Here is a 14,493-nt window from a genome sequence, read left to right on the forward strand (position 1 = left end):
CCAAGGAGAATCACATTTCTAAGGTTCTCATATGTGAGATCTATCTTAAGTGCCCATATCCATCGGTTGAAAATAAGTTGTTTAACCCTTCGAATTCGGTGCGCGTTTTGTCGGGTTGTTTCTGGAAAGTTCGGAATTTTTTATGGTATGCCTCCGGTAATAGTTCGTATGCATTCAGGATAGCACTTTTGGTCAATTCATAGTTTAGCAAACTCTTGTCGGACAATAGGGAAAGAACCTCGTGAACTTTTCCTGTTGATCTACTTTGCAGTAAAAGGGTCCAAATCTCTGCTGGCCACTTCAGCTGCTTTTCAATCTTTTCAAATGGGACTACAAATGCTTCCCCATCCTCTTATTGAACTTTGGCTTCAATTATGAATACTATAAGAGCTCAGCACTTGGTCCTGAGCAAGGATTGTTGCTCTCACTAGTGGTGTCTAAGGGTCTTCATTGGGTACAGTGGACTTTTCCCTACTCAGTTCAAGCTGCCTTAATTCCCTTTCCTGCTTTTCCCTCTGGAAAGCTCTCTCTTTCTCCCTTTCCTGGAATCCTCTCCTGCCAGTGTCTTTTTCTTGGAATTCTCTTTCACTTTCTTTTACTTGCTTCTCTCTTTCCTCTTTTTTTGCTTAGAATTCTAGCCCTAGTTTCTACTGATCTAGCTCTATCTCTGCTAATGCTAGCCTGTTTGTTTCAGCTTCTATGCCTGCCTCCTGTTCTTAAGGTTCAATTGCAAAATAGTTGGCCATGGGTTTTAGGATTTGGGTTTCCCAGCTTTTGGACGGACACTTATTCCTAACTGTCTAGCTATGCTACTTAACTCTTCAATGGATAGATAGGGCATTTAAATTGTCCCAAATTTTTCACTCTGTTCTAGGAAGGTACTAGCCTTGAATATGAACATGTTAAGTATTCTAATACTATATACCACAAGAAAACCTGAACGGAGGTTTTTAAAATACCCATAGGGATCAGTTTGATTTCCCGCATCAAAGTTCCCATTTTTCTATGGATCCAATCATGGACATAGCCCTCAAATTTCTGTTATGATCAGGTGAAGAGGGGTAGAATAGTTCCGCTCTTTTTCTACTTTTTGTTTGACCGCAACAGGCTTTTTAACAAGGATACGCTTGGCAATTCAACGAGTGTTTAAACTGTTTACGTGCTGTGACTGTCAAAGACATACAGAGGCAGGTTTTCTTGTAAGCTTCTATAAAGGAGGAGTATAGTAATCATTGTACTTAATCTGGTCTAATAAGAATAATAAAAAAGACTCTGACTTTCATGTACACATGCACTCAAGATTCATGCATGCATAAGCAAGTTACAGAGTGGGAGAATAGATTAAGTACTCTTTTTAGAGTCTGATAAAAGTTAAAGGTGTATAGGTCTTGTAGATTGATGACTTGTATGGTTTCAGGCTGAGCTCAAGGTTCCTTCTGGATTTGGTGTTGAAACAATTTAAATAGGTTGTCGGACAATTTCTCTGTTGTTATGGAGTTGACAGCTGTTGTGTTGCTTCTTAAAACATTGCCTGAGACATGTGGGTGGTCAAACAGCACACAGTATTTAAACCAGCAGGATGGATGGATGGTGAGAGAGCGAGAGAGAGAGTGTGAATGAGCCCTTCCTTTCTGGCGCCTGGCGTCTCTTCTGCTTTTGTTCCAGCCTGGAGAAAAGCAGTTTCTTAAACATAAAAGAGGGTTAGCTAATTTGCCACATGATCCCCTCTACCAACTAACCAGTTACCCAGGCACGGTCATGGCTGGTAGATCCCAGGTGCATCATTTCGACTTGATTAGATTACGGCTGCATGAATTCGTCTCTCAGCCAGGGTCCACTGTCTGAAGTCATTATGTCTAATGGCTTGTTTCCTACCCAGGTGGTGTCTGGATGTCTTGTGAATGGGTCAGGGGATATGATTCAGGCACATTCCTCTCAGGTGATTATCTTTGATGGGTTCCTGCAGACACGTTGACTCCATTTTAATGGCTTTGGAATTTGTAAGCTACAGTGATGCAAATGTTCAGCCATCTTAGTACTTCACGTTTCAAGTCACTGAATTCTGTTTCAGATCTTTTAAAATTCAATGGTTTTCAGAAAGTAAATACATAAAGTAATTTTCAATATAAAACATGACTTTATAACAGAAATCAACTTAACAGAATAAAGACCAGGAAAAGTTGTCGCCCATATTAGGGAAGGTGAAATATTGTCAAGTCTGCACTGTTTAATACATGGACAGAGGTTACTCCACATGGCAGCTTAGGTGGAATGAAACTCCAGTTCCAGCTTGTGTGAAGAAGGATTAAAGGAAAGGAATATGATCCCTGATTCTAAATTAAACAAAGACACTACTTTAGCCAGAAGTCAGGCAATCAGAGTAACAGATCAAAGATGGTTGCTGATTGATTGCTAAATTTTGTAATTTGCAAACTCTGGGCCTAATCACCACAGGCTGATCAGAAAACTCTCTGAAGAAATGAAGATTGCTGATATGCAGTATTGGAGGGAGACAAGTGATGCCTGTAGTTTATTTTCTACCATTTTGTACAATGGGTACAAATTGATTTAGTTGATGAGCTACAGGTCATTAACAGGCAGGCAGCATCAGTGATCCTCCTTTATCTTTGATTTTTAGTAGTTGAACAGTTTGAAAAATCTGGAATAAAATAAGCGTCCTAACCATTTCGGCATAATGTTTTCACAGGAACAGAAAGCAGCAGTCCTGGTCAGACATAACCACAATGAAGGGTTACTGTGTCTAGTAGTCCCAAAATTATCAATCCAGCAAGCCTAGCACATGACCACTCCATAGCAAAACAAGGCTGATTAACAACGAGGACATTGGAGAAAGCGGAGGCCAATATTTAGATTATTACTTCGTTACTGACTATACCACAAGATAATAGGTTTATACCAAAGCAACACAGCAGGATGGGTTGGAACCTACCTGCTCCCTCTCGCATTACTGAGCTGAGCTTGGAGCTGAAGAGCATGTCTACATGATTGAGAATGAATTCTACCACCACGGACTGAATCCGAACCTCCATGAAGGCAGCAGTACCACTGAAACAGGCCGATTCGATCTGACGGGACCTGAGAACAGTTTCAGAGAAGCCAAAATGAAAGTGGGAAAAATTCAGCTTCCCCCCATAACACCCCTCCCAGTAACAGAAATACCCTGAATACCTCCCAAGTTAGAGACAACCGCCTCCCAGAGACAGAAATCGCTCCCCAGTAATAGATCCCACACCCCTCCATGATATTCCCTCTCCCAGGAACAGGGAAACCTCCCCTAGGTAAGGGTGAGCCCCCCTACCAATAACAGAGACTCTCTCCAGTAACAGAGAAACTCTTTCCACAGTAAATACAGCACTTGTATTTTTCTAAATGTTAAAGTAACATCTAAAATGGTATTCACTGTACAATGCATTTATGCTGATTTAACAGTTAATTTCGTTTAGTGAGAACCTCAGAATCATAAATTATAGAACCAACCTCTGTAATGTAACCTTACCCCATGGTGCTGCATTTTCCCATTGATGCTGCTTACACATACATGTGACAGAGTTGTCCCACTGCCAACATCAAGCACACTCAGGTCAGGTGCAACATATTTATCTGTAGAATACAACTCCTTCTAACTCTACCTCAATAATGCACGTCTGAAAATAGCAGCATCTATTTCATCGTGAGTAAGACTGGCTGTCTAGTAGCAATTTATGTTCCCTGCGTCCAGGCTGAACCTGATTGCATCAATCACGTGACCACGTCAACACTTACACTCTAAGGCCGAGATTTTCCGACCCTGTCGTGGCGGGACGCGATGCAGGAGATTCGGCGGCCCAGCCAAAAGTCCATCGACTTTCAGCAGTCCCGGACGATCCTGGCAGTGGGCTGGGCTAGGCTGGAAATTCCCAACCTATGTCTTTAAAGCTGACTCCCAGCTAATGATAACACAGATGATGAGGGAAGAGATGTTAAGGGGATTCATTTCTGGTTTTCCAAGACAGATAAGGCACAAAGAAAAAACATACATTCATATAACACTCTTCGCACCTTCAGGTAGCCTAAACAGTGTTACAACCAACAAAGTTCTGAAAAGTGTAAACATGGAAGTCAGTCTGCACACAGAAAGGTCCCAGTTAGCACTGAGAGGAATGACCAGTTTATTTTAGTGACGTTGTTACCCGTGGCAGCATACCTCTTTTCTTCAAATAGATCTAAATCTTTCAGATCCATGAAACAGGCAAGCTCAGTATAACTTCTCATCTGAAAGTCTGTGCCTTTGACAATGCAACACTCCCTCAATACTGTGAAGTTCTGACTGGGGCTTGAACTCCCAGTCTCCTGACTCAGAAGGAAGAGCGCCATCACTGAGCCACAGCTGACAATTATACATGAAAGAGGTAGAAATAAAAAGCTGAAAAAGTTAAGAGAGGGAAGGAAAGGGAGAGAGAGAGAGAGAGAGAGAAAAAAGGAAGTATAGGATTGAGTAATGGACAACAGGCGTGAATGATTAAGGAGTTTAACATGTATTATTTTAATTTACATCCTGAATCTGTTGGCAATCTAAGTTATCTGTGAATAAGACATTTTAGTAAATGTTCAATATGCAGCCATAGTCTTGCAGATAAACAAATAAATCTTCACTGACAGAAAGGCAGAGATTCAGGTCATGACAATAACCTCAGTTTTAGCAAAATCGTTAAGTAAGTACACTGCTCTATACTAACATTCACCTACATTAACTGTAGAAAATTGCCTGCAACAGTAAATGGGTCACCACAGATCTGGGTGACCTGATGTATGTCTCCAGCCATTTGTCACTGCCAAGCTCTAGTGCCATCTGTTACAAATTTGGGCAGAGTCAGTTACACATTAAGGACCTCTATAAACAGCCTCAACATCCCATGGCTAACAGTGCACCTGCTCTCACCTCAGAAGATTTGGAGCCCAAACAATAGCCAGGTTCTTAGTGTGCATGTTCGTGATGTAACTGAAGGTCGCTAATCGAGCCAAGTGCCTCATTAGAAACTCCAGGGTCCTGGACAAAGAATAAATCACAAGTTAGTCAAGATTCAGCACAATATCAACCGAGGATATGGAGAAGGAATTTCATTAGTATGGCTGTCACACTACACCCTAGTGCTGCAAAGACAGCCAATTCAAAAAGAAGAAAGCGGTTATAGAAGTGGTGATATTATGGTGATGTTAATGCAATTCTGCTTACAAGTGGGCAAATTAAAGCAATTTTGGGAACAATTAAAGTGACAGAAGTGAAGGGAGCAGGAATAACAGCACGCATCACCTAATGCAGTCATCAAAAAGAGATTGGAAAACAATACTTGTGCCAACAGTCGTGAGTGAAAGCCTTATGAGACAGTGCCCTAAGTGCAGCAGACTCTAAGAATGCTGATGGGTCTTGGTGTGACAAAGATACTCATGTAACCAGCGTGGGGTTACTGCAGATCAGAGACACTGCCCCGTCATCCAAACCTACCCATGTAGCAGTTCTAATTTTCTTTCTTTGAGTGCTGTGATTGTATTTCTGTATCAGAAATTAGAGTTACTATTACTACTGTTAATCGGAGCATAGACATATTTATCCATTTGATATTCCACCTCTTACATTTTTCTAGTGTAAAATTTATCACAGAAAAGCTCATTTCGGATGATGTAAAACTTTGAAGTATTGTAGATTGTTAGGTGGACAGAGATAGATTTCAAGACAACCTTATCAGGCTGGTGGAATGGGCAGATACATGGCAGATGAAACTAACTCAAAGAAGTATGATATGATACATTTTGGGAGGATGAGCGAGGAAAGACAATATAAAATAAAAGGTACAATCTAAAGTGGTTGCAGGAGCAGAGCGACCTTGGGGTATATATGTGCAAATTGCTGAAGGTGGCAGATTGAGAAAACTGTTAATAAGGCATACAAGAAAAGGTTGAGAGGAGATTTGGTAGAGACGTTAAAAACTCATGAGGGGTCTGGACAGAGTAGATATCGATAAACTGTTCCCGTTGGTGTCAGGGTTGAGAAACAGAGGAAACCAATTTAAAGTGATTTGCAAAACAAAGGTGACACGAGGAAAAGCTCTTTATGCAGCAAGTGGTTAGGATCTGGAATGTACTGCCTGAGAGTGTGGTGGAGGCAGGTTAAATTGTGGCTTTCAAAAGGCAAGTAGATTACCTGAACAGAAAAAAGTTACAGGGCTACAGGGAAAAGGCGAGGAAGTGGGATGAACGGAGTTACTCTTGTAGAGGACTGGCAAGGACATGATGGGCTGAATAGCCTCCTTCTGTACTGTAACCACGTTACGATTGAAAGAATAGGAATGGTTCCCAGTGGTCAAATGGTTAATCCTTACCTGTAATGAGGAGGAGGAAGCTGCTGGATGACATCATGAATTTTAATCAAACGATCTTCATCTGAAGCTACTGATACAGAATCCTGTAGGACACAACCAGTTAAAGTCAGCCTTCTCTCACTGAACAAACTAAAACCCACCCTCACTGAACAATGTTGCCTTCCCTCGTCGCTGAACACAGCCATCACCCTGCCCCCCTTTATCGAATAAAGCCAATGCTTTTTTTTATTCGTCAGATGAGGGCACTGGCAAGCATTTATTAAAAATCCCCAAGAGCCATTGAGGTGGTGGTAGTGGGCCGCCTTCTTGAACCGCTGCAGCCCATCTAGTGTAGGAGCACCCCCAATGCTGTTAGGGAGGGAGTTCCAGGATTTTGACCCAGTAGCAGTGAAGGTACAGCAACATAATTCCAAATCAGGATGATGTGAGACTTAGAGGGGAACATACAGGTGGTGGAGTTCCCATGCATCTGCTGCCTGTGTCCTTCTCAGGAATGGAGGTCATGTGTTCAGAAGGTGCTGTCTAAGTAGCCTTGGCATACTGTAGATGGTTTACACTGCCACCACTGTGCATTTGTGGTGGAGAAGTGAATGTTTAGGGTGGTGGATGGAGTGCCAATCAAGCGGGCTGCTTTGTCCTGGATGGTGTCAAGCTTCTTGAGTGTTGGAGCTTAACTCATCCAGGCAAGTAGAGAGTATTCTATCAGCCCCCTGGCTTGAGCTTTGAATAGTGAGGTGGTAAGTAACTCTCCACAGAATTCCCAGCCTCTGACTGCACTTGTAGCCACAGTATTTACATAGCTGGTCCAGATTAATTTTTAGTCAATGGTGACCACCACCCTCCCGCCCCTGAGTGTCAAGGAGAGATGGTCAGATTCTCACTTGGCACAGATGATCATTGTTTGGCACTTTTGTAGCGTGAATACTCCTTGTCACTTATCAGTCCAAGCCTGAATGTTGTCCAGGTCTTGCTACATGCAGGCACAGACTGCTTCAGTTTGTGAGGAGTTCTGAATGGGGCTGAACACTTTGCAATCATCAAAAAACATCCCCATTTTTGACAGTATAATGCTGGAAAGATTGCTGATGAAGCAACTGAAGATGGTTCAGCTTAGGACACTAATTTTATGAACTCATACAGCAATACCCCTTGACTTGAAGGGCAATCACACTCACCTTACTTATGGAATTCAGCTCTTCCATTCTTTTTTGAACAAAGGCTGTTATGAGGTCTGAAGTTGAGTGGTCCTGGCAGAATCCAACTGTTCCATCAGTGAACAATGTCAAACCCTCTTCAATGACCAATTTCAAACTCCCCTCACCCTCACTGAACAAAGTTACTCCTCCCTCATTGAAATAGTCACTCCCAATCTTGAACAAAGTCAGCCACTCGCCCCCACTGTCCAGTGACGCTACCTCTCCCTCAGCATTGGAAAATGGTCTATGGTGGCAAGGGTTGGTGTTTGACCTGGTTGCTGTGTGTTTTGCTGTGCATCCAAGTATCTTTGTTCCCTGATGTGTGTCAGTATCTGTCTCTATACATGCCATGGCATGGTGGTGCTTAATAAAATGAGCAACAGAATTTAGCGTAATAATTTTTCTATATTCATTTACGGGATGTGGGCTTCGCTGGCTGAGCCAGCATTTATTGCCCGTCCCTAATTGCCCTTGAGAAGGTGCTGTTGAGCTGCCTCCTTGAACCACTGTAGTCCCTGTAGTGTAGGTATACCCACAGTGCTGTTAGGGAGGGAGTTCCGGGATTTTGACCCAGTGACTGTGAAGGAACGGCGATCTATTTGCAAGTCAGGAAGGTGAGAGGCTTCGAGGGGAACTTCCAGGTGGTGGTGTTCCCATCTATCTGCTGCCCTTGTTCTTCTAGGTGGTAGCGATTATGGGTTTGGAGGGTGCTGCCAAAGGAGCCTTGGTGAATTTCTGCAATGCATCTTGTAGATGGTACACACTGCTGCCACTGTTCATTGGTGGTTGAGGGAGTGAATGTGTGTGGAAGGGATGCCAATCAAGTGGGCTGCTTTGTCCTGGATGGTGTCAAATGTCTTGAGTGTTGTTGGAGCTGCACTCATCTGGGCAAATGGAGAGTATTCCATCACACCCCTAACTTGTGCCTTGTAGATGGTGGACAGGCTTTGGGGAGTCAGCAGGTGAGTTAATCGCTGCAGGATCCCTAGCCTCTGACCTGCTCTTGTAGCCACAGTATTTATATGGCTAGTCTAGTTCAGTTTCTGGTCAATTGTAACCCCCAAGTTGTTGATAGTGGGGGATTCAGAGATGGTAATATCATTTAATGTCAAAGGATGTGGTTAGATTCTCTCTTGTTGGAGATGGTAATTGCCAGGCACTTGTGTGACCATAAGACGTAGGAGCAGAAGTAGGCCATTCTGCCCATTGAGTGTACTCTGCCATTCAATGAGATCATGGCTGATCTGATAATCCTCAACTCCATTTTCCTGCCTTTTCCCATAACCCTTGATTCCCTTACTGATTTAAAATTTGTCTATCTCCACCTTGAATATACTTAATGACCCAGCTTCTACAGCCCTCTGCGGTAAAGAATTCCACAGATTAACTACCCTCTGAGAGAAGAAATTCCTCCTCATCTCCATTTTAAATGGGCGCCCCCTTACTCTGAGATTATGCCCTCTGGTCCTAGACTCTCCCACAAGGGGAAACAACCTCTCTGCATCTATCCTGTCAAGCCTCCTAAGAATTTTATATGTTTCAATAAGGTTGCCTCTCATTCTTCTAAACTCCGAGTACAGGCCCAATCTACTCAACCTCTCCTCATAAAATTCCTCTATACCCGGAATCAACCTGTTGAACCTTCTCTGGACTGTCTCCCATGCATGTGAATGTCACTGGCCACTTGTCAGCCTAAGCTTGGATATTGTCCAGGTCTTGCTGCATTTGGGCATGAACTGCAAATTTGCTAATGTGTTGGAACATTGGCCTCCCCTGAGGTGAGTTTGGAGGTGGGGGGGGGGGGGTGGAATTGGTGGCCATTTAACCAGGCTAGAGGGTGCGGGGTGGGGACCCTGTTGCCTTCCTACCTCTGCTCCAATTAAGTCCATGGCGGGAAGGCCCATTGTTACAAGCCGATAAGGGAACAGTAACATTCTGTTTAAAGTAGACAAAGTTTGAAGTCCCAGTTATCAACTAACTCCCAAAACAAAACATCTCTCTGGACTGCACTTGTTTGCAAATAGTGCAGAGATTACATCTCCAGTTCTCCAGCTAAGTAAGCCCACCTGCAGGTTTATGGCTCCATTCCTTCCATTCTGACTCTATTAAACAAACATGGGTAACCTTCTGAACTGCCATTCTCTTTTAGGTATTCTGGCAATCTCTAAAGCCCAGCATTTTAGTTACTTTACCTTCATAACAATAATCTGCCCTCTAACATTACCTATAATCTATTAGCATGAACCATTAATATAGTGGATGGCCTTCCCATCCTGACGCCAATTGAGAGCCTTACTGAACAATTAATGTCCAGTTGAGAACCTCATCCCATCATCGTTGGTTGAATAATGGCGGGGGAGTCGCCATGTGGGAAGCCTGAAAAGCAAACCCTGTTGAATTTGTTTGTCTTTCAAAGACACTCAGTGCCTGATGGAGGGCCCTGGCCCAATGAGAGCCCTTTCTTCCGGCAATGCTGTAAACCCAGTCAGTGACTTCCTCATCCCACTCTCACTCACCTGTGGCCTGGGTCCCTCATTGATCCTGGACCTCTGGTGGGTGCACTGCTGGCAGCTACCATTGGTCCTGGTGCGCTAACAGTAATGGGGAGCTGCTGATCTTTGACTGGCTGGCAGCTCTCTGGAGTGCAGGGATGGGGGTTGTGTGGCAGGATTTCCACCCCTGAGTCCTTGAGCGCAGGGAAGGCCCGATGTGTCCACTTAAGTGCCTGACTGCCACTTAATATGATAGACCTTCCCCAAAGGCGGTGACTTGAGGCTCTCACTGGCTCTCCAGCCAGCGAGCAAGACCCCCATCACCCTGAACAAATTCTGCCCATTTTCTGGGTCTGTGTCTGGGTGTTACTGTCTCAGTGTGTAGGTCTGTGGCTGGGTATCAATGTCTATATGTGGGTGAGCTCTGATGTCACTGCCCCTCAGCATCTGCACCTCACTGCCTCTCAGTGTTGCTCTCTGCAGATGGTAATTCAGAAAAAAGCAGTGTATTTTCCCTCTCTCAATCTAACAACATATTTGAAATTGATTTGACTGGATTAGTTTCAATTCACCAATAATGAAAATACTTACTGAGAATTTCTCGTACAGCTGGTAGGTTAGCAGTGGGTTCGGTAACTCTCTGAAGTACAGCTTGCACAGGGACCCAACACAATGGATATCCTGGAGGTAAAGATCCTTCGTTAACTCAGGAATCTGCTCAGAGTCAAACTCATGTCTACAAGAGAAATGAGACAGAATCAGCTCAAAGTAGCTCAGTGATGAAACACAAACAGAAAAAATGCAATGCACATTTTAATTGATGCTCCCTTCCCGTTGAGCTATAGAAACTTGCAATGAAGCTCGATCTTAATCACAACTTCAACATCCCTGCAATTCCTTCAGGAAGCCACTGGGAATTATGTACATCAAGCAATTGGCTATGTCACCTGATTGAAACATAGGAACTGGAGAAGGCCATTTGGACCAAGTGTGTTCTGCCATTCAATTAGATTATGGCTGATCTGTATCTCAACTCCATCCACTTGCTTTGGTTTCATAACTCTCAATACTTTTGCTTAACAAGAATCTATCAAGCTCAGTTTTTAAAATTTTCACTTGATCCACAGCCTCAACAGCTTTCTGGCACAAAGTGTTACAGATTTCCATGACCTTTTGTGTGAGGAAGTGACATCACCTCTGAATGGCTTAATTCTAATTCTGAACCCTCTCACTAGAGGAAATAGCTTCTATTTACCCAATTCCTTTAACCATCTTAAACACCTCAAATAAATTGTGCCTTAATCTTCTGCACTCAAAGGAATACAAGGTGAATGTATGCACCTTGTCCTCTTAACTTAGCCCTTGTAGCCCATTATAATTCTGGCGAATGTGCTCAATAAATTCAAGGCCAATATATATTTCTTGAGGTGCGCTGGTCAGAACTGAATGCAATATTCCAACCAGATTTAACCAGAGCAGACTGCATCACCAATTGTTCTTTAACTTCCAAACAGCAACATTTCCTGTGAAATATCACAAAGAAGGCACATTGCCAATTTAATTCATAAAAATTGGATTGTATGGGCAACATTTTCACCACAGGGCAGGATGAAAGTTCAAAGCTCATAACCCCTACCACAGTGTCTTTGTTTCTCAGCTGGAAGACATTTTACTCAACAAAGCGAGATTGCAGGTGACTCAACTTGTGGTTATCCCAGGCTTTTGCACATTTTATTTTAGCACAAGTGATCTATTTAATATTTCCAGACAATGTTAAGCAGTGGTAGTTAAGTTTCACCACACAGATCAGAGCACTGAACAGACAGAGAATGGAGCAGAGGCCAAAAGAAGAGATGGCTTAAAAAAGTCAATAAAATGATTTAAACATCTGTTTAATGTCTCTCCTCATGCACTGCCAAGATCTGGAATTCGTTATATGAAGAAACCGCATAACAAACAAACCTTTTTGTAAAGAACTTTGAAAAAGAATCTGCACCGTTAAAGATTTAATAATGGAAAATGTAACAACATGCGTTTATATTGCACCTTTATCATAGCAAAATGTCTTAAGGCGCTTCACAGGAGTATTATCAAACAATTCTTGACACTGCATCACATAAGATATAGGATAAACCTTGTCAAAGATCTCTCAGTAACAGAATAAACTGATACTCTTGCTCTGGCAACAATGAGGACTGCTTTCACTAGCAGTGCCAAATTCTTAGAATCGGTGCCCATGGTGATTTTTTCCTCCATTTTGATTGTCTGCTGAATCAATGTGTTTAAATTAAATGATTGGAGAACAAAGATACACAAAGCATTTTAGTATGATATCATTTGATCAGGTAATGCCATTTGCCCATAAGTGACGATTCTGTACTCATTTCAAATATATTTTGGGTTCTATGGGAAAGTAAGGTAGTTGTTTGGTATCTCTCTATCATTTATGTTATTAAGATGGCACTTTGCAGAAATTACATCTCAATCACTTGATAGGTATGGTGCTGAGCTATACAGAAATTTAAAGTATTTTACTTTTGAAGCGTGTTCATGACTGTTAGGTGGACGAATTAATGACAAAGTCACATACACAACAACCAGCAAATGAGCTAAATAAGCAGTTGATTTGTTTTCAGCATTGGTTGAAGTATTAATTAGGACACCAAGAGAACCCCTACCTTTCTTTGATCAGTGCCATCGGATCTTTCGCATCCCACGCAGGCAGACAAGGCCTGTGTTTAATGTTTCATCTGGAAGATAACATCTCCAACAGTGCAGCACTCTCATTACTACACTGATGTGTCTGTCTGGATTATGAACTCAGGTTTTAGGGTAATGTTTTGATCGAGGTAACAGAACTACAAATGTACGAAGTGGAGACTTGTAGTAATTATTTAACCAGTGCTACCTCACAAAATTTTAATGGTACAGGAGGAGGCCATTCGGCCCATCGTGTCTGCACCAACTCTTCAAACGAGCATTATGGCCTAGTGCCATTGCCCTGCCTTCTTCCCCATACCCATGCACATTATTTCTATTCAAATAATCAATAATGCCCTCTTGAATGCCTCAACTGAACCTGTCTCTGCCACACTTCCAGGCAGTGCATTGCAGGCCCGAACCACTCGTTGTGTGAAAAAGTTTTTTCTCACCTCACATTTGCAAATCTTGTGCAAATCATTTTATTCCATGCTCTCTCATTCTTAACCCTTTTATGGGCGGGAACAGCTTTTCCCTATCTACTCTGTCCAGTCCCCTCATGATTTTGAACATCTCGATCAAATCTCTGCCTAGCTTTCTTCTCTCCAAGGAGAACAGTTCCAACCTCTCCAATCTATCTTTGTAACTGAAGTTTCTCATCCCTGGAACCATTCTTGTAAACATCTTCTGCACTCTCTCCAATGTGTTCACATCCTTCCTATAATGTGGCGCCCATCTTGAGAAATGCATTAATATGTAGCCACTGGGAAAAGACACACGAGTTAGCTTTGTGTATCCTGCACTGGAAACTCTACCCCAGTGACAGGCAGTGCCTAAGGAATGTGTACCCAGTGAGAGTGTGTGTGGGGAACTCGCACCCCAATGAAAGTCAGCGCCAATGGAACCCTTAATCCAGTGCATTCAGGAATGGTGGAAGGAAATAATTGGCAAAAATAGAAAATTAAATCTGACTTCAGATAGAAAGAAACGTTGATATGGTGCAAGTGCCAAACTGAAAACACCAGCATGGTAATGCCTCACTAGATAGCACCTGCAGGCATTACAGTAACAGCACTCAATGGTGAATACTTGCTCACCAGTGAGTTTAATTTGGAGGTCAGGTTTTATATAGTACAGTATACCACTCTACTGTAAATGAAGCATCAATTAGGCCACCTGACTGGACAGTTTACACACAATGAAATTGTCAGAATCAAAGATCCAAACATTAGGTCCGCTTCAGCTGAGACTATAAAGTTTGTTTAAAGGTTCCAGAGCATTTAGAATGAACTGGCCATTGTGCCTGGGTGTTCTCATCAACATCACGTCACAGAAGGTTTACTCCAGGTCTTGTAGAGGTTTGTAAACTGCGGGGTGTGTAATGAGGTTAAAAGTGGGTGTATGAGGAGAAAACTAGGTGTAATGGAGCATGGGATCCGATTCCAGGATTTCCACCGCTATTCCTGTTTCCGACAATTCTTGCGGTTGATGATAAGGGTGCAGGTAGCCAGCCTGCATGCAGCACTCCTGTCCTTGCCAGCTCCAGTACAGGAGTGGGCATTTCAAAATCCCTCGCAATTCTGAGCTGGATCTATTCCGTTCATAAACATGGGTCACAGCACCTCATAAGAGGTGTGAGCCACAGGGGAACCCTCACCCTGAGTCAGGGAAAAAGCAGCCATTCACCATTCACTTTGAAATACATTGACAACTTTATAAGAAGATAAG

The 14,493-nt window shown here is 42.8% G+C and overlaps 1 protein-coding gene across 7 annotated transcripts in view; it reads right to left on the reverse strand.

The window, feature by feature from the left end:
- The window catches only part of LOC121269532 (rho GTPase-activating protein 32-like), a 524,870-nt gene that overhangs the window by 27,119 nt on the left and 483,258 nt on the right, over positions 1-14,493 (reverse strand). For all 7 annotated transcript variants that reach the window (XM_041174188.1, XM_041174184.1, XM_041174187.1 and 4 more), the window contains 4 exons: positions 10,657-10,801; positions 6,378-6,460; positions 4,940-5,047; positions 2,951-3,096 (listed from right to left, as the gene is read on the reverse strand). In XM_041174188.1, the coding sequence (XP_041030122.1) occupies positions 2,951-3,096; positions 4,940-5,047; positions 6,378-6,460; positions 10,657-10,801 (482 nt within the window). The remainder of the gene's footprint in view (positions 1-2,950; positions 3,097-4,939; positions 5,048-6,377; positions 6,461-10,656; positions 10,802-14,493) is intronic.

The sequence above is a fragment of the Carcharodon carcharias genome, chromosome 25, assembly GCF_017639515.1.
Source record: "Carcharodon carcharias isolate sCarCar2 chromosome 25, sCarCar2.pri, whole genome shotgun sequence".
NCBI lineage: Eukaryota > Metazoa > Chordata > Chondrichthyes > Lamniformes > Lamnidae > Carcharodon > Carcharodon carcharias.